At 43.6% G+C, this 24,655-nt stretch overlaps 1 protein-coding gene across 1 annotated transcript in view; it reads left to right on the top strand.

Annotated features, from left to right (window-relative positions):
• The window catches only part of LOC131672438 (spondin-2), a 129,090-nt gene that overhangs the window by 88,972 nt on the left and 15,463 nt on the right, over window positions 1-24,655 (top strand). Inside the window, exons 3-4 of the mRNA XM_058949650.1 lie at window positions 19,356-19,669; window positions 19,880-20,059. Of these exons, the coding sequence (XP_058805633.1) occupies window positions 19,356-19,669; window positions 19,880-20,059 (494 nt within the window). The remainder of the gene's footprint in view (window positions 1-19,355; window positions 19,670-19,879; window positions 20,060-24,655) is intronic.

The raw sequence follows: 24,655 nt of genomic DNA, 5'->3' as shown, positions 1-24,655 counted from the left end.
CAAAAGCGACTGATCATTTGCTGTTACACTAACGAATCATACTTAAATCTTAAAACCAAGCTAACCGGATTGAAGTCGCAGGATCAAAATTTTCCTCGGAATACGTTCCCTTGCCGACATTTGCATTCGACCTCGTCTTAATTATACGGCTCTAGCGTATACTTATGGACTGCGAAGTTTGAAATGCTCCAAGAAGAAAAGGAAGAAAATCAGCGAGCAGGCGTGAAACGGAATTAATGAGAACGAGAGAAAGAGAACGAGGTAAATGTGGCGAGAGAAATCCGGAAGTAGGCAATGAATCAACGAGCTGCAAACTATTCCGATTTCATCCACTCGATGTCTTTTTTCCACTATTCTCTCGTCCCTTTTCTCCATTCCCCTCTTGTTTACTTAGACTAACACAAACTGTGTACTGCCAAATTTATTACTTATCTACTTTATTGACAATCGAATAGCATTATAGATATACGCATTTTATTTCAAATAAAACATCAAATCGATTCTTTATCATTCAATATGATACGACCATAATGTGTTTCGAGTTCAGAGTCAATTGAATACAAAATGCCAGGCAAATTGATTCTACTACGAATTTTATCAGGATACCTTCTATTTTTATTCACCGCCTTGTCATTTATTTAGCGATTACAGGCTTACAAAGAAAAACTAAATCTGATATGAATTGGCTGAATGACTATTACCGAGTATTAGCTCTTGTACTCCTAAAAGTATCACATTTACATTCGAACAGTTTTCAGGTATATTTATAAAATAAGCATAAAAAGAAATAATATTTTTATGTTACATTATTACTTCAAGGACCAAGTTCATTTTAATTTTGCAGATGAAATATGCAAGGTCTTGGTCGCTCGTAATTATGAGAGACATGCAGACTAGTCTCCCCCACCTTCAACTCTACGTGTATGTTCTCTTAATCTTTCTCTTCATTACTTGACATCTGTGTTATGCGTTGCAAAGTCTTGCAAGTGATTTTGTTGAGGTGATTATGATTTAGCATAAATAGTACACGTCAAGATACTCTTTATTACAGAGTCATGTATATTTTACTAAAAATGATTGATCTAGTACGTAGTTTCCATAGCAACAAGTTGTAAGCTCATAAACTTAGACGGATGTTGTGAAATATATTTATGTATCGATTCGTGATCAACTTACAGAAGCAATTATTTTGAGTGTTTTGAAAGTACCACAATAATTCAATAATTAATATCAAAAGACATTATTACGAAATCTAAGTTCGTACGTTAAAGACATGTTTTTAAAAATCAGTATGTTTTATATTTCCTACAAACTTTGAAAAAAAATTCCTTTTTTCATTACCTACATAATGGAAAAACTGTAGCACGGGTATTTAGTTTGGACTCTGTTTCTCTTACGGCCATGTATTAAATAATTACGCGTCCTGTTCCGAGCTGCAATCCGCCTGTTTCTATGATTCGCTTCCTGACTATCGTGACGACAAGGCTTAAGGCTTATGAACGCGTTTTATTACGCGCACGATAAGTTTTCAATCAGTTTTAATAAAGTTATTCTATCTCTTTTTTATTGTTTCTTGAAGAGGTAGCCTTGTTTTAATGAGTTTTTAAAACATTTATTTCTTAATAATTTGTTGTACCGTTTTAGTTAAATTGAAACCTTAATTTAGGTTACTTACTTATTCAAATTAATGAGTAGCTTACTTAGATACCTTCGACAAACTTTGTACTTTTTTTATGTAGTCAGCAGTTACTTGGGCATATTATTTATAGAATGATGATAATTTTTCTATGCATATCAGTTAACAAGTTTGTATAATATTTATACCCATTTAGACTGGAAATTTTGAGAATACTTATAGTCTTGAAACGGGAGGAAAACTTTCATGAATTACATCGATGATTGTCTGAACCGCTTGTTTTTCAGTTCGAACAATTTAAAGTAATTCTTCGTTATTGTATGCAGTTGTGTTGAAGAAGATGAAATCTACTCGTAAATTAGAATATTAATTTGAAATATAATACATAAGCTTGTATGAATAATATCAGTGCTCCTACGAATCGTCAGAATTTAAGCTTTAAGATTATTTTATTAAAACTGAATACCGGTCTGGAGAAATATATGAAAGCTTTGAAAAATGACATCCAGGTTAACTGAAGCAATTGTTTTAATAGAAATCTACTTTGAGTGTTTCTTTGAATGAAATTCTAAAAGAATCGGAAATCAAACGTAGTTTCTGCTGTGCTAGAAAGATTACTTAACTTGCGCTGCCAAAGTACAGTTTCTTTTGATCGTCATAAGAGCTGGTTGTTCGCAATAATGAAATATATTATCGCGACAGCAAAATTTGTGTTTATCTGTATAACGGAATCGATACAATTGTATTAAGGAGTGTATGAGGAATTGTGCAAAATGTGTTGCAGCGGGGATACGCTATGCAACGGAATCGTTAACAAAAGGATAAAGCTTGGAGCTTTCAGAAAAAATGATAGAAATAATGTATCACTGGCTATAGCTTTTTGGACGAAATAGCTCTTCCGAGTCTTTGTGTGGAAAGAGAATTTGTAGAGCGAAAAGCGAGGTATCCGGTTCGGAGTGATTTGCAACGAAGCTTAACCTTCATTCGCAGCCTCCCATGTATACGTGGGTAAAGGAGAGTGGAGCCGGGCGGGCAGCTAGCCGTCACTTTTAATCAGCCGCAATGTCCATTTGTAGCTGGCCGCTGACTAACAAGCCGGCGTTACACGCCATCACTGGCCCGTCATTATGCGGTAATGTTCGAATTTATGCGTTGAACGACTAGGTGCTGCTCTCTCGCCCTCTCTCCCCGAACCATGCTTTGATCCACTGTCAATGCGTCCCATTACGTATATTTCTTCGCTCTTCTTTCGAGCCCCATCTCTTTGCTCTACAGTTTCTTTGGAATTACTGAACACGCGTTTAATCATGCCTGACGTGCTCTAACACGTAATAATGGTGTATAATTATTTTTAAAAAAATACTCAAGAAGCAGTCGGTACACCTACGTAGTGAATGAAATTCATACATTGTCATGAAATCAGCCTTCATATACAATATTATAATCAGTACACCGTTCGTCCACTTGTCTATGCATGAAGTATACGTGAGAAAAGAGGGTAGAAAGAAGGCGCGTTTATAACGGGAATTACAATAACGGCGTATGAAAAATTCAAAAGTAAACTCCCTTATATATTCAATGGTGATGTCGCATCTACATATCGAATTTGAAAACTTGAAGCTCTCGGCGGATAAAAGAATACGGTACCAAAACCGACGAGAAAAAAATGTGAAATTCTTCAAAGTACGAGTGAATTCAGAATCCGGTGGGCATATATCCAAATAAAAAGTCACACATTCCCCAAACCAGATATGTACCTCTATGGTTTTGGGATCGCTGAACATGAATGCAGCGCCCGTCTGACCGCATTACGTTGGATTCAAGAGGACATCAAATCAAATTCATATATTCTCTAAAAATATTAAAATTTTTGATAAATTTGTGAGCGACCACTTTCGTTATTCACGTTCGCGCCTTTTTCAATTCATTGTGCTAACCATAGGAACGATTTAGCTGACGTTTATGCGTGGAAAAGTCGTCGACATCGATAGCTTGCTACACAGTATTTTGCACACAGCGTTGCCAGTTCTGTCTACGAGACGATCCTGGTGGCACATAACTAACGCTCCGGTATTTTTTGAGGGGAAGCGCTGCTCCCGAAAGATACAGCGTTTTGAAATAACAAATGTTAGACCTCGGCGTAAGAGCGCTGAGTCTGTTTATCGTGGGGTTTTCATGCACGGCTTATCGGAAATCTCAGTTTTATCGTAAGGATCAGTCGTTGTCGTTTCTTTCTGTTCTGATCAGCGCGAAGATAACAGGCAGAAGAGGTCGATAAACAATAGGCTCGAAGGATATCTGCGGCATCGGCAAACAACGTGGAAACGAAAGAGGAAAACGAACGTAGGCAGAGGGTGAGGCAACGAGACAAAAGCAAACGAAGAAAGGGGATGGAGGCAGACTAGGGCGGCTCTCGATGTAGCATCGAATTCCTCAATTTACAGAGGCATTAGCGCGCTACGTGAGTCTACCCAGCTCGTTGGGATTTAATTCTTCTCTGTCGACCAAACACGAATTTGCAGGCGTGTTCCCCGGTGCTTTTGGAGCGGCCCTCGAAAGAAAGTAAGATGCGCATAGTGGCTTGGCAAGAGAGGCCGAGCACAGCGAGCGCGGAATAGTCGTGCGCGAATCCCATGCGGGCACCGGGACCGCCAGCGATCCGCCTAAATGGATTCGTCCTGCGGAAGACATGCCGCGTACTCGCTCCGTCTCCATCTCCCTTGTCGCTCTTTCTTTGCCCTGCTATCTCGCCCGGCGTGTCAATGGCTGCTGTGGTTTCGTCAGCCTCTTCATCTTCTCTCTTCCGCCTGGCTGTCTCAACTCTGCCGAGAACAGCGTCAACTTTTCTTTCGGCCCTGTCCATAAAACCAGGCATTTGCGCCCAATTCAAACGAGCTCTCGTATATTGGTCGTTGATGGAATTTACTACCTTCCAACGACCTGTCTATGTATTCTCATTTATCTTGGATAAGTTTTCGTCGATATTGCTTGCGACGAAACAACTTTGCCGAAACTTGGTAAAATTCTAGTCCGGGATAACTGTCATTCATTTTGATCAGCGCTCCTTGCAAGCCGAACGATATTTCAGCTTGTGCGTGCCTTCGGACTTTCATTAATAAAACCATCGATTGCCAAGTTTCGTTGGGCCTACATTGAATAGTTAAACGCACGCGGAGAGAGCGTGTGCGTGGTTGCGGAAGTGTGAAAATAAACGGCGAGGGCGTGGGGCGACAGGCGGACGTCGAGTTTAAATTGGCACTATCGCGCGTTGCCCATCGGCTGTTATTCTTTCGACAACATTTACAGGTTCGCGAGGGAGACAGCCTCGCGTGCGATATCGCAATCATGACGATCTGGTTACGGCCAGAGGCGCAATCTAACAGCCACGTCTGCACTTAGACGCCGTTAAGTCGGAAAGCCCGCCCATGCATACGTACATACAGCATTGCCGATTACACGCACTCCCGTATACTCGAGCGCGCGATAGCTGAAATTCATGCTACTCGACTTGTACCCGCGCCACCAGCTTGCGATATTGCCAAATTCCAGGATGCCTTTTTTTATCGACCTTTCTCAGATCTTACTTATTAAATCGCAATCTTTTCTCTCGATCAGTCGTTCCTCCTATATATATATTGGTAGTCAACTGAGTCGTAAATTTCGGGCGTGCCAAGTAGTAACAGTCAAAATGAGGTCAGGCGCAAGGTGAAGCACTTACACAAGATAAGTGAATTTAACGCTACCACTGACAATGAGTGATTTGCGTTCTAACGACTTGGAGATGATGTCGCGACAGCAATATTCATCAATTTTGGTCAGTGCTTGAATGATTAATATGATAGATATCGAAACAAGTGTGATATTCTATCCGATAGAAAAAAACGCAACGCAGTTGTCACTTGTTTGAATTCGAAGCTGTCACTGTGAATTAGTTTTCATTGGGTGCATCGCTTTTTAGTGATAGTCAACTTGAATTTAATTGTAAAATAATAATAGTCGTCGGGGGCAGAACTATTCAACAAAAACGAAACATAAGTGCGCAGTCGATGAAAAAACAAAACGTTGGGTCGCGTCTCTCTCTCTCTCTCTCTCTCTCTCTCTCTCTCTCTCTCTCTCTCTCTGTCGCTGGCAGAATTCGAAAAGTGGGAGACACGTCTCGTTTGGTAGAGGTACACGACCAGTCGGACAGGCAGCGATCGGTCGTCATGCCACGGCCGCAGCAATAATAATTCAAATCAGTGACAATGCAACTACCGCGCGCGGGAAAGTGAGAGGAAGCGCACTGCTCGACTGCTCGCATTCCCGTGTAGCAAGAGCGCGGAGATGCTGCAGGCGCGCGTGTGCGTCGGGGCTAATGCGGGCCATTTAAGCGTCACGGGACATTGTGCCATAATACGCGCGTTTGCATAGAGACAGAACGAGAGAGAGAACGAGGGCGCAGCCAGGCAGGCAGTTCGTTAGGGGACCGTTTGTTTGCTCGCGTCGTTTTGCCTCTCTATCGCCGACCCGTTTTGCTTTCCAGCAGCACTCCACTTTACTCTTGCCCTCGCGCTCTTGTATTGTCAGCACTGGCCAGTCGCACTCTTGCGGCACGCGGCTCATCGGCTCCTTGTTTATCGTTGGAATATTTGTAGCTCGGAAGGCAGCGAGCCCGGGCACTTGGCGTCAATCCGATGACAGCATTAGGTGGCATTGCTGCGCTGGCTGCAGGTCGACTGCTCACTGTGCGATCGTCGGCATCGGCCTCTCGCTTGCCTAATGCGCGGCTCTACGGGATACAGGGGATTTAAAGCGCTCACTCGGGTACGTGACCGACGCGTGCGCTCATTTTCATTATTTATGCAGCTCGGCCAGCAATTGGCTATCGTAGCCGATAAGCTTCGCTCTTGCGCGTTCTCCGTTGCACTTGCTGTGTATATATGTAGCTTGGCCGAGCTGGCCGTGTGCGCGTTCATTCGTCTCCTCCCGGCTCTCGGACACGCGAGCACGAAGAGTTGGCCGTACGAGCCAGCTCCGCTAAGGCACGGCCAATTCCTTTTGGCACAGCGTCGGTACTGGCGTTTTGCTGCTGCTGCTGCTGCTGCTGCTGCTGCTGCTGCTGGCTCTGCTTCTCACATCCGTCAAACGCCGCTAATTGCTTGGGCAATTTCATTAGCAGTTCACCTGGAAGAACGACAGTTGATCAGAAATTATTGCCGGTAGTGCGAGTTCACGAGTGCCCGCGCCCGTACGGCAACTCGACTCGACTGTCGAGCCCACATTTGCTAAAGTGCTGCCTTATAACAGCTTTGCTAATTGCTCCTAGTTCAATTTGCCGAGGCTCCGCTGACCTCGTCCGCGGCGGGCTTCTTTCACACGATGTAACAAGTACGCGTACTGCGCAGTCCTAATACATATCAGAATCGGATAAGATGCAGAGGAGCCGGAGGGGACAAGTACCAACTCGCGGAGAGTATCGCGTGCACTTGATAAGCTTATTTTCTTTGCTGAATATTTCGCGGCGAGCAAGCTGCTGACGAGTCGAGATTAAATTTGCTCGAGTTCTGTTCAAGTCAAACTTTCAATCCGGCTGCGAGTCGTCGTCGTCTCTCTAAGCTACAGCCTCGTCGCTCGAGTGCTCGCGGAAAATTTTTTCTGCTTTCTCAGTCGAAAAGTTTGGCCGCGCGGATGCTATAGTCCCGCTAACCTTGTTTTCAAGTCGCGCCGGAAGCAGATTTGCATAATGCGTTCTGTTTTCTCTGATTAAAATGCAATTTCATGAATGAGTCAAACGGGTAGCCGGTAACTGGCGACGAATCACAGACGCGAGCTTTTCGGAGATGCTAAAATCGAGCTACAGGTACGCGCGTTCAGGTGTATGCGCCGAGATAGGTCGCGGATCGCAGCTGGCAGTCGAGTTAGCACCGCTCGAGTTGATCCGACGCGTGACGCTTGCAGACACTGTTGAGTTCCAAGCCGCAATCCTTTCGGCGGCGGCCGAGTGCCAGTCAGGGCGCATAAATCGCTTGAGGCAACCGCACACTCGATCACTCCCCCTTAGCTAGACGCTGCTGCAGGTGTAGGGGAATCGCGAGCCGAGAACGCCCGGGAAATTGGGTTATTCGCAGCTGTCAGGACCGTACTTTGCTCGTTACAGGCGCGCGTATATAATAAGCAAGAGCCACGTCGACTCTTTAGACGCGACTAATTATCAGAATAGGCAATGCCTCTCGATGATGCGATTCGCCGGTCCCCATTGTTAGCGAGTGCTCCATCGGTCGACTTAAAAGCAATGAACTCCGAGTTCGAAGGGACTACTACTCGTGGGATTACTCGGAAATGCAGCTACAATTGTTGTCCAAGGCTGAGGAGCTCTCGACATTGCTGTGCAGCCTTGGCCGAGCCTGTCAGCCCTCGCATCAAGACGCGCATTGTCTTGGGACTGGAAAGGCAGCTCTTTATCCGTACACTCTCCCTTCCGTCCCACGCCGAATTCCCTTGGACGTGGCTTTCGCCGCGGTTCGAGCCAGCTACGTCGCCGAGCACTGCAATGTTCATCGAGAGCTGTACGGCTCTTGCTTCGACCGCAATCGATGCCACGACGCACATTTGCAATAATGAAACATTAACGATCCTGTCCGCGCTGACAATAAGCTTGGCTGAGCCGCTCATAAGCTCGCCCGCGGGCCCTCGGTTCTAGGTTGGCTTTGGCTCGTGCCAATCGCAAATAGCCCGAGAAGGATCGATGATGGAATTCCTGGCAGCGAGGCACGTCGAGCCGCGAGAATCGCTAATGAGAAATCCAGCGTGGAGTTCAGCGGGAGGCTCGCTCCCTGTCGCGTGCACTTTCAGCCGGGACATCCCGTACGTTTTCTAATCGCAATTGCTTCCCGGAAGGCTTAGGGGCCAGGCGAGTAATTATGGGTTCGCGGCAGCGCGAGCAGATCAGAGGCGTGTAGCCTGCAAATCCGAAATATAGCAGAGTCAACGGGCTGTGCGGGGGCAAACTGTGTAAATTAGATTAAAGTTTGAGAAAGCGAAGGTGCGCTTGCAAAAGTTAATTTACAGCCAAGATAGGAGAGCGAGTGAGAAGGAGGTGCGCTCAGCAGCCACTGCAACGTGCCAGCTATTATTTGGTCGTGCGGGAAATTTCGATGGGAGCTATATGTACGGCTCTCAGTGCTGCTGCTGCTGCTGCTGCTGCTGCTGCTGCTGTTGCTGCCTGCTTACCAAAACTCTCTTGCCGCAAGCTTATTCTCTCTCACTTGGCCCCCCACTATCCCCCAACAATACGTTATGTCGCCTACGCAGGCGACAGAGTTTGCGCCTACATTAATATGTACCAGCGTACAGACTCACGCACCTATTTCCGTTTCTTTCTCTCTGCGCTATCACCATCCATCCTCGTACTTCGTTCCTTTGGCCCAGCTTTACGAACTTGCCCACAGCACTGGTCCAAGGACTCTCCTCGTTATTGCCACATATTTTCCTCTCTCTTCTTTCCTCTTCACGTTGTCTTACTCTCCTGTCGTTTTATAGATCCTGCCAATTCTCTACTCGACACTACCGCCCATCCGAATTCTCTCCTCTCGCTCGTTTTCTAAACAACGCCAAAACTGCTTTGCAAATGAATCCTTATTAGCGAACCCGATTTTATTATTAGCGTTCTTTTGATCTCAAATTTTCAGATATATGCCGATTGAGTTCGAAACTCAATTTATTAATAATCCAATTTCAGATGTTCGATTTCGTTTCTCGAAATTGCAATTTATAGAGCTATCAAAGTCGAATTAATGTCAACGTTTGCGTGTGCAATCTAATGGCAAAACGCATTTCAATGCTACTGCAATGGAATAACGTATTGAAATATCAATTGAATTGATATAGTCTTTTAAAATCTGATGACAGAGAAATAAAACGTTAAATAATGAAATCATATTTTTATGTGCTGCTTCGTTAAGCAATAAGAGCACTCTTGTTCCCACCGTATCAAGAAACTCACTGAGCAGCGTGTACACGCGCGTGGTAACGTTCAAGGCGTTCAACACAAAGCTTTAGCTTTGATCGTATAATGTGTTTTTTCGTATATATTTCAGCGGAATTGCTTTTGTAATTTGAAAATTGAGGACACGAGTAATATCGTTAGAATGGAAAAACGACTAACGTCTTTTTCGTTAAAAAGAGGTTAGTTGGTTAGTCGCTCACTAAAGGACACTTAAATGCATCGATAGAAAAAATTTAACTTTCATATACATCAGTTCAAGGCGATTGTTTGCATTTTCTGGCAAGTTGCAAATCTTTAGACTAGCTTACTATATTTTATGGTTAACTGTGGCGTGTTTTTTTCATTTTAAACAGTGAATGAAACTACTAACATTAACTTTTTAAATATGAATTTTGCACTTGGAGCTGATATTCATCATTAAACACTTGTGCGTGAAAATTCGGTTAAAGTAAGATGTACATGTATGTTTCATAATTATCATTATTTTAACCTGTTAATTTGGATAGATTTTGAGCGGGTGCGCGTTTTTTCTCGATTAGCGTGTCTATGAATACACCAATGATATATAGGGAGATTTTATTAACTGAATAATTAAGGTGTTGCGGTTCTTAGGCATACTGAAAGTACCGGTGGGGTGAGAAGCAGATAGTGGAGTAAGGAGCAAGGGCGACGACCGAGAGACTGTATATTTTATTTAGGCGCGGGGGCACGAATCGCTTAACCTTTGAGACTTGGTTTTGCTTTCGATCTGCCTCCGTCAGCCCATGTTCCGCCTAGTGCGCTGAGCCAGAGTCGCAGGACAGGAGAAAGTACAGTCGCTCCCTAACTCGTATCAGTTGCTGAGCCCTCGCACGTTCCCACATGTGTATCGCTGCGTCACTGAAAGCGCCAAGGGTCGGCGACGAGTCCACCCTAAGTCTCGGTGTAGCCGAATATTATTTTTGATAGAATACGTACAAGCTCGTAACGAACTGCTTTGGCCTTTCAATATATACGAGTATATAGGCTTCCTTCCGGTAGCCTTGTCATTTTCTTGTCGTTTTTGTCTTGCTGAGCAACGGAAGATGACTCCACGCGCAAGCAAGGTCACGACAATGCTACATGACGTGCCTATATACAGTAGTAGAAGAGGGAGATGAGCGAGAGTTCTATATAAGAGAGCTGCCGGGTAAAGTCGGAAAGTTGTTTCAGACGTCAGTCGACCGGGACGAAGATAGAAAGACTCGCAGCGCTGAGTTCAGCCACGTATTTGGATGCGAGCGAATTTTCTGACGTGCTGGCACCCAACTGCACCCACATTCCCACATACCTCGCGAACCAGCAGTCTCTCGCTGCTTTCTTTTTCCACCCTCGAGCACCACGAGTTTGAATTGCTTGTGGATTATGTTGTACAAGAAACTCCAGTTTCTCGTGCGAGAGCACTCAGACGAGAGCTGTCATTTTTTATGCTAGCTATCCCCTCATGCACGAGAGAAGGAAAATTCTCTCTCTCTCTCTCCCCTAGATAGAACTTTCTGAAAGCTTTCGCGCATCAGATTTTTTTTCGAAAGTCCAACGCCAAATTTTTCATCAGTACAATTTTTATCTTTCATTCTTCCTATTTCTCAAAGCTTCACGGCGCCGTTCCCTCCCCCACTCTCTCCATCACCTCATCCCACCTAACTAAGCCAGCCAGCTACGTGATTGATTCCATCAACCGCTTACTCTTCATATTTGTGATCGATTTCCAGCGATAACACTTGGATCGAATATCAATATACATAAAGTAAAGCTATCAATACTCCGAGTTTCCAACTCTACCAATTTCCGGTAGAGCGAGAATGCCTGCCAAATTTTAATTGAACTTTTTCCAAACAAACAAACAGAAAGAAAATAAAAGAAAAGAAATACCATTAACCTAGCAAATTAGACAACACCAGGGAGATGCAATAAATAAATCGTGAGCAAGGCGATTGGTTATACCGTTGATACAGTCCTGAGGGAGTAGGGGAAAAAGAATAAAAGAAGAAGAAGCGAGGCGAGGCAGGCAGCGCATTTGACATTCAGTGAGCATGAGCAAAAGTCGCGCAGGCGGTGGCGGAGGCGGCAAGAGGCCATGGACATAGGGGGACAGGACAAACGACGGAGAGTGGAACTACTCGGTGATTCCTCGCGCAATTCCCTTGACGTGCGATTTCGGATCAGCAAACCTGGGCTGCTTTCCTTCTTGGCTGCTTTTTGGCTGCCACCGCCTCTCGCTTTTGGCTCTCGTTACTTTTGGGAAAAGACTTCCATATCTTGAATTAACGGCCAACTCTCTTTCCCATTTGATTCGAGAAGTGATGCGTCTTTGATGTCTCTTGGTACGTCAAGAGCTATACTGGTGACTATAAACTTGTAAACTTATTTAGCAGGCGGCGAATAATGTGAACAAAAGATATCTTTAGGCGAATATACCAAACTCAAATAGACAAGCGTGGCTAGGCTCAAAACTTTGATAATTTGCAAATAAAGTTGGTCTCTTTACTTGGTACAAAGTTGTATGTCGTTAATGAGGTTACACAGTTGCGTTAGGTCGCTTGCCCGCGCGGTTAAACTAGTGTCGCTTTGGAATTTGAATTTGCATTTTATTTGACAAGATTGCCAGCAGCCAGAGTGAGATTGAGCGATTAGAAAGCGCACGTAGCACTCAAGGTTCCTTTTGATTTCGGAAATCTAGCGGTGTCCTCGCTGACGTTGGCTCGGTTACGCCTTCGAGTGGCCAGCGAGTGGCTGCTGCTGCTGCTGCTGCTGCTGCTGCTAGTGGTGGGTGGGCCGCAAATTTGTTAACTTCGCGAGCAGTCTCGCTCGTTTGCCTCGGCCAAATTCAAAAGCACGTGCGCGCCAAAATACGAGGGAAAGAGAGGCAGAGGGGCGAGAGCGATTGTTTGCCCCTCTGTGGCCCGCCGCAGCTTTCTTCAACAACTGCGAGAACGGATGAGTCGAGACGACTAAGAGACGTGCCACGTGCAAAAGTTTCGACGTGCCTCGCAAAGCCACTATGCGGGGCAACGAACGACTCGCTCTCTCTCTCTCTCTCTTTACTTTGTCTTAGGTTTCGATCGTTATTGCTTCATTTGACGTGGAGCTCGCGGCGCAGGAAAAAGTAAGGAAAGTGCCTCTGACAGAGCTCCATTAATTTGCCCGGATGACAAATAAAACCGCACACGCACTCGGTCCACGCTCATTTTTTCAAGTTATTTTCCGACAAGCATTGTCGTTGACCTTTCAATTATCTGCCAGTTTGATTTTTCAATTAGTCCAGAGATGGCGATCGTTATTTGGCCTGATGGATCGAGCGGCGCCCGCTAAAAATTTAATGAGATGTGCCAAGGGAGCAAATGAATCAAGGTCGCAAGTAGCTCGTCGATCTTCTTCAGCGGACCTTTCTTCCAACTCAGTCCGAAATGAGTTAATTGTCGCGAAAGAAAAGCCACGTGCGTCCCTGCTATATACCTGCTCATGATTGATCGCGTCCGTTTTACTTTAAGCTCACAGGCAAATTTTAATTTTTCGCTTCCCTCGCAACCGTGCTAGTATTTCAATCCTATTCTCGAGGATTATTTAAATTAAGCGTGAGTTTTCGCCCTATTTCACGTAGCGCGTTTCTGCCTTTTTTCTATCTCTCTGCACATAAGCGCGACGATTAAGCTTTTCACTTTTCAACTTCGGACTCTTTTTTACGTGAAAGAGCACACGCTTTCAGTACTCGACCAACTGACCCGGCCTACTATCAATTATGTAATCTCTCTAGAACCAGGAGATCGATTTCTAATTTCAGTTTAAACGTCCGAGAGAGAAAGTCACTTAGACACTTTTTTTATCAAGCAACTAGGACTATAATTTCAAAAGTCAAACCCTTTCCAACTCTTAAAACTTTAAATGAATTTTTTTAAGATTCTTTTCGTTCTTTCTGATTTTTTTCATCATTCGCTCACATTTTAAAGAATGCTTTCGTTATCAAATAAATTTCACAAAGCTTTTATATAGTTTCGATTTTTTACTGAACTTCCTGTCCATTTTCCACTCGCAAACAAAATCGTCCGTGGCAATAGCCAATTCTTATTTCATTTTCCAGGTCTCAATTGGCTTTTACAGTAAATTATTGTAGGTGAGTGTAGAATTCATTAGAAATTTTAAGCGTAGAGTAAGGCGGAGTAAAATCTCCTCTTTAAATTTAAGTGTTCGTAAACCAGTCAATCAACTTCGAAGTCGTATATCTACCTTTAGTAGATTAATTCGTTGAAAATTCTATCATTCTCTGTTAGTCACAGTTTTTCGTTCTAAATATTGATTTTACGGAAGGGTCAAAATATGTGAAAATAGTCAAGTCAAAACAGTGGAGGGGACAATTGAGGGGTAAAAGATTAAATATACACAGTGCACCTTGAAGGAAATTTATCGAGCGAATATGAAAGGGTGGGCTTTTATTGTCACCCTAAATGAGAAATCCTCATTAAAAATGAGAACTTAATGTTATGCAGTGACGGATCAATGGAAAAAGATTGGTTTGTTACACTTAGCGATATACTAAAGTCAAATTAATAAGTATATATACTAAGATCTTTAATAGCTTTTATTAATAGTTCATTTTCACCTAAATAGTACGAAAAAATTTAATTAAATTTACGCTATTTTCATATCTTACAGTTAGCGCCAGCAATGTCAGGATTTGCAACTTTTGAATCCCTAAAATGCGCTATATAGTGATAATGAAATAAGCTTTTAATATTATATTAGTAATCTGTTATTAAACTTTATATAAAGTTTATATAGAATTAACTGATCTGTATTCTGCACTTACTACACCCATAAAATGCATAATTTAATATGACAATAATAAAATCACTTTCGTTACCCACTTATGAACATATAATAGTATGACTACAGAAATTCTTACAGGTCATGGAAAAAAATATCAATGTTGGTCATTTTATTTAGATTAAATATTTCCTTGGCCTTTTTATAATCTACTTTAATTTCTGTTCGGTATCTTGGCCTGCTCTCAACCAGAGTTATTCTAACCGGTGTTATGGTGATCCTCCTTTACTTACAGATTTATCTCCATGTTCAGAAGAATTTTTCGAACCCTATTACTGGATCTAGATCGACGAATAGCTCTTTTACTCTTATCTTTGCTAGTTTATTGCAGTAATTCACTAGCCCGTTCAATGTTTCATAACATTACCCAGGCTGAAGACGTGAATTAGTATTATACCTATCCAGGACTGCCTTCGCTACCCTGCCATATGAGTAGATGCAGATGTGTCTCTTTCCTCCAAACTCTAGTGTCAAGTGAGCATACCTTACGAGAGCTATCCGCTTAGTTCGAAGGATTGTAGCGAGCTTTCTCATCGATATGGAGAAAGGCCATTCCGTTCTTTGCTCGATACACCTCTACCATGTCTCACGGGAGGCCAATTGGATCTGAGTTTGTACTTGAATGCAGATTACTCATATTGTATTGATGTCTCATTTTTCTTGTGATATTTGCTTCATTGAACGAGGTTACATCGCTCTCATAAATAAACAAGTCGGTCATATTTCTGTTGCGAGCTTTCTTTTGCCAGATTCGTAAGCAGAGTACGTAGGTAAGGTGTGCTCGGCATCGTTTGATCTTCTCCTCTTCGCAAATGTCTTCTTTTGACTAGATAAAACTCGAAAGATTCGTGGCTGTTAAGACCTTGCATCAAATGAAATTCGTTACGCTACGCTTTCGAAGTAACCACTTATTAATTTTTGGTATAAGTGCATATGTCCATCATATTGCCTTGCACGAGTCCCGTTCCAGTTGCTATCTATTGAAAATATTTTTTTCTTGTTTTTCTTTATGCATTTTCTTTTTTTCATTGGTCAGTTATCCGTGTTTCTGTTGGTATTTTCCTTGGCTAACCTTAATGTCTTTCCTTTGACGAACTAGGAATCTAATCGGAGATAACCCTGTTCCCGTGGAGAAGTCTTCTCTATATATATGGTGTCCATTAAACAGCTATGTCTTTTCTAAGACTACGTCTCGCATGTATCTGTCCATCTTCTTTACTGCGTCTTCGGATAAAAGAATGCTAAGCTAATTGGTCGGAAATCATTTGGTGGGATGTATCTGTTCCTGCATGATTTCGCAATAAAGATAATCTTTGTTATACTCCAAGCCTTTGGGATAAAGTTAAATGTCAAACTAGTCCTGGCAAATATTGTAAAGGGTCGAATAATACTACTGTTTTCTGCAGAAAAGCTGGGAATATACCGTTAGTTAGAGTTCCCGATTACCCTCCTGATCTTAGTTGATAAGGTACTTTCTATGATTATTTGACAATGTTCTTTCAAACTCAAACATTTAGATCACAAACAAGTTGAAGTTTTCCACTTTCCATTATCATCGTGTCGTGTTATTCTTCAGCTCGTCGTATTCAAGAAGGAATTGTGCATTTTTATGCATTCAACTCCCACAACCGACTCTAGTGGTTCCTCACTATTGTATACCTATGCAGTATTTTATCACTAAGTTTCATTTCATAAGACTATTTACTTCAATTTTTGTGTAGATTGTGTAAATGATTGAATGTAAATTATAAAAAATTATTTATTGAAGTATGTATAAATACGTATAAAAACGAATGACGTAATAGTGCATTATTTAAATAAGAGTGCCTAATGAAAGGGTACTTATCGTATGAGCTTCCATTCAGAACTGATTCATGGTCTCACCCTACAACTAGTACAATATCACGAAACATTAAATCTTTCATATTTTAATCGTCTTCTTATCTAAAAAAAAAATTAGGCAGCGCCGATACATGAAACATGTACATGGTTATAAATTTGAAGGATAGTATATGTATTTTTAAATTGTAAATTCGATACTTTCTATAAATAGATATGTTACTTTTTGCAAAATTATAGAATCATTAATAGTTTTAATATTAACTTTCAAATGCCCATTGAGCCTGGCATTGGAGTAGCTCAACTTCTGCAAGTTTAAATATCGCATCCTCCCAGGGTTTGAGTATGGCTTTCCTGTTTAACAAAGTTCTTTCCCTGATAACAGACTCTTGAAGTTTAAGCCATTTATCTGATAGAGTTTTGTCAATCTCCTGCATCGAAACTTTATAGAAAAACTAGAAATGTTGTGCAGTGAGTCTTTTCCGGATAACTAGCATCCGTCACGATCATGCATAGGATTTGCCTTATCTGGATATAAGTAAGCCCCAATAGGATTGACTGTTACTTCCTTTCCTTTCAGGTGGTCCCAAGTCAAGAATACCATCGCTCCTAAGTTTTGTTTTAGTCTGTTTAACATTGGGTGAGTTTTCGTTCGAATTATTCTCTCCCTATTTTTTGTGAAAGTGCAGAGTCGGATGTTTTAAATAGGTAACGGTTGACTTTACACATCTCAGCTTTATCTATTGGAAAAATCAAAATTATGGCCTTAATGTTTTAACCTCCGCTGATGTGTTATTTATACTTCCATTGTGATTGACGCGTTCCTCCTTTAGAAAGGTTTTTCGTCCAGCCATGGCGTTTTCGAGTATCTGAAGTAAGCAGTAACTGACGAATAATTTGTCCTTGTTCCTGTAGGATTTTTAGACTATCCCGACTCATTCCGGAATTAGAAATCTAAGATGCTCTGTTTTATCCAATTCAGAGCACGGAAAAACTGCCTTACTGAGATAGTCCAGCGTCTTCCGTATATTCCACTCTGTCATTAACACTGATATTTACATTCTCTCTCTCTCTCTCTCTCTCTCTCTCTCTCTCTCTCTCTCTCTCTCTCTCTCTCTCTCTCTCTCTCTCTCTCTCTCTTTCTTTCTTGTTTCTTTACTTTCTATTGTAAATATTGGATAGATCGAAATTGTTGTCCCAAAATTATCTAGAGATAGAGAAAATATTATATTCCGTATTATTAAGCCGTGTATCTAGTAATCGCTCTATTCCATCTGTTGAAGCAAACTCTTTTTTTGTAGTAAGCTACGCCACAATTCTCATTTCCTCACTCTCATTCTACCTTTAGTCGCATAACAATAATCTAATATTCATACAATAGTAGGTCACTATCCATGAATAGCTGAAACTCGTTCTATCTAGCTCTTAAAGTTCACCGTCCAAATAGTACATGGATAATAGAAATCAAAAGCTTTCATTTGATACCTTGCACAAACCAAAATAATGATTTTTGATGAGTGTCGTTCATTAAAAAAAGTAGTTGAAAACCACAACCATTATATAATTTACAAGTTGCTTGCAAATGTTTTAAATATATGATGATCTTTGACATTTGATATTATATATTCTACCTGGTCAAATTGAATTCATCGATCAACCAACACATCTATATAAAAATTAATTTATAAAATAGTCAAATATTGATGTCTTTCTAGGAAATAGAGAATCTATTAAATAATCACGAGATAAAATACACAAAAGAATTGAAAGATAGTACGCAGTAATAATTAAAAGTTTCAATATAAATTAATTACATAATTTGTATATATGAAATAAAATGGAGTATATAAAATAGAGCTTTCAGATTAATAAAATATAATAAAATTCTTGTGATCGTACAAACATAACAAATTACAGCTCTTGACTTCTAATATCTATGTTACTTTGTGAAAATGTAAATAAATACCATCATTATTTATGGATAAATAAAGGTAGCCTTAATTTTAGCAAATTTCTTTACGTCCTATGATATGAAATGACAGAAAAAATTTTTTTTTTCAATTTCACGTTCTACAAAAGTAGATTTTTCAATAATTTTGTTATATACCTCTTTTCTTGGTGAATCTAGAATTTTCTTTTACTATCAGTCAAGCATTGTTTATTTTGCAATTTTGTTTTTTGATTGAATGTTGCGTAGAACCATTTACAAGACCTGAATATATCTAAAAGTTGTCGTTAATCATTAAAGTGAAGGTAATGCAGAGTAATAGTACATGACATAGTAACGGACATTCACGGATACCGACAATTCTGATTATACGTCAAATCCCTAGAATGACTAATATTTAATGATGATGCCACTGGATTGATGCACTCTAATGATCTCTATTAAGAAGCTTGATCGTTCTATTTGCGATGACTAATGAATGGCGCTATCGAAACTGGAGCAAACCCAATAACACGCTGTAACGACTCTGTTACACTCGATTTCAACAAATATTAATAGCCTTTCGTTGGAGCAACGAGGTTTTTATTTTCGTATTCGTTGTTAAAGTACAATGTCTCACATTGTTACAATAAAAGAGAAGAAAGGCGATTGTTCGCGTACACGGATAAAAAAAATATAAGGCGTTTATAGATAGACGTATAAAAAAAAATTAGCATTCATATTTGAATATTTGCAATTGTTCGCGAGAGGGAAGAAGGAAGAGGGGTGAGCGGAAAGAAGGAATTCAATGCGTAACAATAAGCATTGTTTGATTGATTGTTTGAACTACGGAATCAAGTCGGTGTGGAGCTTTTGAAACGAGAGCTCCGTAGGGAAAAGCTCAAAGGATGGAAAACAGTGGGGCGCTCAGAGTACAATGCAGAGACTCGTTGGAAGTATAAATTTATAAGCACGAGCTAGGAATTCAAAGATGTTTTTCAAGGCCATGCACTGAATGTTATTAGCACGTAGCGATCGGTGGTCGGAACAATGGGGGAGTTTTTGCACGATGTAATTGCTGCATAAAATGGGGTGTGCAAACTAAAGCGACGTGTAATGTTGGTGGATAGGTCGAACGCACGACGCGAGCTACGTGCTGTACCGTCTGAGCCAGCGGCTGTCTGCGGGGGCACGCCAGTACGTGGAAACTGGCAGGACAGACGGCCTCGACACCGGAGCCGACTTCCCAAACACGCTACACGCGTTCACGGGGCCGGCGGTGCCGCAGGGCGAGGGCGTCAGCACCGCCAGAGCCTTCCTCGACGCCAACCACACCCTCGTCAGCGTCTTCGCCAGGATCAATCCCAGTCCCGACTGGTTCGTCGGGCTCGATTCCTTCGAGCTGTGCGTCGAGGGCAACTGGGTTGACACCGTCACTGTGGAGGTATTTCGAAATAATTTAATCCGATTAGTCGAGAATTAACAAAACTCACTGGGCGCGCCAACTTTCACGGCAGTTCAAAATAGTAGCTGCGATTCGATTACAAAAGCGTTTTCTACATTGGCGTTAAATTAGCTGAATGTTAGTCGTGGCTGTACAGAGTAACAAGGTCGGAAAGCGAATAAGGTTAAAAGTGTTTGTTCGGTGTTGCAGCTGGATCCGCTGGACGGAGGCACGGACAACGGGTTCACATTCACCGCGGCAAATTGGCCGACGCAGCCCCAAGGAATCGCCTACAGGATCACGTCGCGCTATCCCGCCCATCCCGCCGGCAGCTTCTACTACCCGAATCTGGCCCGTCTGCCACCCATCGCCACGCTCACCTTCACCAAGGTAATTACATCTTAACGCTATTATGAGCTGCCGCCTCCGCCCATCAGTTATCTATCTGGCTTGCTATTTTCCGCGCCGAGCAGACTCATGCGTTTCGTGAGCCTGCCATTTGCTGTGCCAATTATAGGTCGTCCAAGGGAACGGCGCAGTCGATCGTTCGACGCCGGAATATCGACCGTCTCAAGTGCGAGCTTGTTGTGCCGGAATAGGAAAGAATTTGACGGTTAAGTTGCTCGTTAAGTTGGCGGGAAGTTGCTGTGGTTGCCTGCTCTCGCCGCTGAATGATTAAGGAATAAAGGAGATAGTTATCGACAAGTCATTTGAAGGGAAGAACAGTGGCTTGCAACATAAATGCTCGTTAAGGAAGTTGCATGGAGCGGCGCTCGGAGGAAGCGCGAACGAGTCGGTCTCGCGGCCAAATAGTCTTAGCCAAGTTGGCCAATGGACGTCAAGTTGAAGAGGGGAGTTGCGCGCGAGCAAACCAAGTTAATGGAAAGCTGCGGCTCCCGAGGTGTCAATTTAAGCAAAGTCCAAACAACAGCAGCAGCCCCCGGTAGCCGACTAGCTTTCTTTTTACAAATAGAAGGCCGCCGCAGCACAGCCCCGCCCGTAAATATCCTCCGAATTCCTCGGGCAGCGAAACTTTGCTAAATCCGCAGTGGTCGTTTATTTGGCTCGCCGCCGCCGCTGCCGCCGCCGCCGCCGCTGTTACGCTGTTGCTGTACCTCGTCGTTACTCTCTTTCTTCGCGCTTTGTGCTTTTTCCCTCTTCTTACTTTTCCGTCTCTCGGTGAAACGAAGCAACGAACGCGCTTCAAGTGGTGTAATTGCTTTTGGCGAGCCGTTACGATAATGGCGTATTGAAGGTACGTATGCCGGGTGTGATTGTTAGTTTGCAAAGTCAGTCGTGGAAAAGAATTTGATGGATGTCTGCAAATTGGCCGGCAGTTTTTGCTGGCTTGGCCTGCAATCTCGAGGTTCTCAAGCGGTTGCTCGAGTGCAGCATGCCTGCGAGGAGAGGAGCGCGATTCAGTTTCCATGTCAAATTACTTAGTCCCGGGATCTAGCCGCGTCGTCGAGACTAAATAAATTTCCCCAGACTCGAGCGCCGAGGAGTGCCGAGTTGCGCGCTCCCTCTCTCTCTCTCTCGCTTTCGTCGGCGAAAAAGCGCCCCCTTCCCCCCGTCCCTGCCGTCAATATTTATTTACCGGGACGACGAAGACGACGAAGAAGACGATGCTGGCGGCGGCGATGAAAAATGCTCTGGGAGAGGGCCTCGGGCACAAGAGGCGCCAGTCTCCTCTCCACTCTTCGCTTCCTTCCTTGCTGGCGCTCCTTCGCCTTGGCAATCTCGCTTCAAGTCGAGGCCAAGCTATGCGTGAAGCAAGCCGAGCCTTTAATAAGATTCCAAATCCAGCCAACCGCCAAACTCAAACTCGCTAATTATTTGGCTGGCTTGCTTGCTCTCGCTGTCGTAAGCGAGCGAGCATTGTAACGGCGAAAGCTTGCCGTTTTTAACCTCCGAATTAGTAAGCAATCCGGTATCGAGTTTCCTTTGCACAAAGGATCGTCAATTTCTCCAGGATACAAAGCAAAGAGTGTCGAATTTTGACGCCCAAGTCACCCCTCGAGCTTCTCGGCCCTTCAATCTCCTCATTATATCGCGTAGACGAGAAACAGTTTTGCGCCTAAATTCGCCAAATCTTCTTATACTTAGCCAAGTTTCGCCCGAAATAACAGGCTGATTAGTCCCGCCAAGCATCCATTTTGCTCGCTCCAGCTCCAACTTTCGTGCTCGATATGTTCTATAATCTTGAGGCTGGTTGGCTGGCGCGCAATCATCGTCTCGCTTTTCCCCGTCAACCTTTTCCCTTTCAACCCAAACTTGACTTGCTTTCTTCTCGACTCATTAGGTGCCGAAAGTTGCCTCGTTATCTTACCGGATTATCGATCGCCACTCCGCCGTTGATTTTCCGCGGGAATTAACTTCTTAAGATATTAACGAGCTGCTTGATAATTGTCAGCCTCGCGGAGATTCATTGCAGTCCTCCTTGGCAGCATTGTTCCGAGTCGACATGGGCGACAAATGGGTCGCAGCGTCGATTGTCTGCACGCATATTCAGCCCGCGGCAGCGAAAAAGTGCAACGAAAGGAACAAAGTGGAAAGGGGGAGGAATACGACTGATGATAAAAACAAAGAGGGAGATTGATGAGAGTGCGATCAGAGCGTCGGCGCTCGTCGGTTTCATGCGAGTATATAACGGCAAAGATTTACTCGGCAGCAGACGCAGGTCGAAGCGTAAAACCAAGCGGATCTCGGATGCCTGCAGTGGGTTATGGTGGGATGGCCGCGGGGCAAGGATTTAGTCCGCGCGCTCGACCAGGGAGCCAGTCGCTTCTTGTTGTTCGGGCGCAATCTGCATTTCTCGCGTGCGTCTCGGATATTTAGAGCGGGGCCGCCTACGTGTGCGCGTGCGACAGAATGCCGCGCGCGCTCGCAGCAAGAACCCGCACCGGAGCAGCGCAACGCGGCAGACCAACGGCAAAAAGTTGCTCTGCCGCGGACGACCGTTCCCGATAAAGTTCAAGCAGCATTTGCAGAGCTGCGGTCACTCAGTCCTTGCCGGCAGTTCGCTCGGTCGACCTACTTGCGAGTTACGCGCCGTGGGAGTGCGAATAAAAGTCTTGAGCTGGCGCAACGAGCGCTGACTGACGAGAGACGAAAGAGCGTGCAAAGGAGGTGCAGGAAAGCTAGGCGAACGATCGACCGAGGCTGGCCGTCTGGCTCGTCTGGCTCGTCTGGCTGTTGGCCCCCGGGGGCTGGTTAGCGTCGAACCGGGCCGTCGCTACCCAAGCTCGGATAAAGGGAGTCCGCCGGGCTATGAGTCGAATCGGCGGCGACGCGCAGCGGATTAGCGAGATTAGATGCCGTGCCCCCCAGCCCTCCTATCTTCCCATCCCCCCGTCAACGTTCGCCAACCTTTAGATAAGCTTGCAGCGCTGCGAAACAGACCGAAGACAAATGCTGAGCCTCGGTCCGATGCCTGATTTCTCGCCCGACACACTGATCCTGACTTGCCACCATCCTGCATAATCACCGATATGCTATCGCTTCTGCCCTCCTCCTCGTAAACACCTACATTTATCATTGGCTTGCCTCTTCTATCCTCCATATAAATCTTCATCCTCGACTTTTATTGTAGTTTCCAATCTCCGATGCTTTCCGCGCTTTTCTTTTCTATTTCACAATGTACAAATAGCTCCTTTCAAAGCTCGCGTTTCATACTCGTCTGGAATTCACTCGTTCAATTTTTCAAGACTATACTGCCTATAAGTCTTCTACATTTTCATGCCCTTTGCTCAATTTTATCCCTTTGGCCATCGGACATTGAAGAACAGTGAGCTGATCTTCAAGTTCGCTGAAAATGTACTGTCGTGTAACCTTGGTGCAGCTTCTAATCTCCAACCTTGATGAAGGTTGCATCTACAATCAATCAATCGAACTTTATATTCAGCTAAAACGCTTTGAAAAGAGAAGTGTACGCAGTTGCGATATTTCGTTATAAATAATAAAGTGTAGACGTATGCAGAAAATCCCATATTTACTTCGGATGCCTCTGATGAAACATCGAGTATTCATTTATTTATTGAAAAGAAGTTTCCAATTAATTAGGTTTTCACATGTGCCTACACATTGGGCAAACTGCTCTAAAACAGTTCACTAAATTTCAAGCAGGTTAAGTCTAAATCAGTAGCATCCGTTGTTACAACAGCCCGTCAATTGTTTCGATAGCTAAATTAATACGTCTGCGTAAATAACCGAGCGATCTCTGAAAAACAAGTCGAATAACTCGTTCACCTGCTTGACAAATACAACTAGTTGCATAGTAAAATTGTAAGGGCGGAACGTGGGACGAGTCAATTTGGCGAGCAAATTATAAAAGCCACTTGGATGAAGGGGAGTTTTCAAATTGGGTTGATTTAGAAGTAATGGCGTGGGAGGCGGGTCGAATATTTGGGCTAGGTAAGCAATGCGAAAAGGAGAAAGGGACGGATAATCCGCGAACAAACAGCAGGTCACGCGCGTTGCAATGCAGGGACGAAACAGTGCGCGCGATAAACAGCCAAGTCGACAGCGGCGCGGCGAGCAGATTGGCAAGCATGCCGTTTCATAGACAGAGGTGGCATGGTGCGGGACGATCGCGCTGTTTGATGCACCAGTGCATATTTAGGAAAGGCTACAACTTAATGATCCCGGCGGCGCTCAATTACATTGAAACCGTATTGAATTAGCTTGAGTTTCGCGCCAATCACCTCTCTCGAACGTGGCTTCATTTGCAACTCCGAAAGCTAGGCTAATTAGCGCAGCCGACTTTCTCTCTCTTCTTTTCGCTTTTCTCGTTCGGTCCTTCTAGCGCCGTTACCTTTTCACTACAGCTGCGGCTGTCAACGGCGAATGGGCATCGGTGCTGCCAAAGATACCCGCAAAAACTAGCCGCTCCGGATAGTCACGAAGAACACTGCGATTGTGGCAGGCTGAGAGAGGCCCGATAGAAGCGATCTGCTGGCGGCGGACGGCACACATGCGCGAGCTCGT

The sequence above is a fragment of the Phymastichus coffea genome, unplaced genomic scaffold (genome assembly GCF_024137745.1).
Source record: "Phymastichus coffea isolate CEN01 unplaced genomic scaffold, Cenicafe_Pcof_1.1 PCOF00150, whole genome shotgun sequence".
NCBI lineage: Eukaryota > Metazoa > Arthropoda > Insecta > Hymenoptera > Eulophidae > Phymastichus > Phymastichus coffea.
This window is presented reverse-complemented; position numbering and strand designations above follow the sequence as displayed.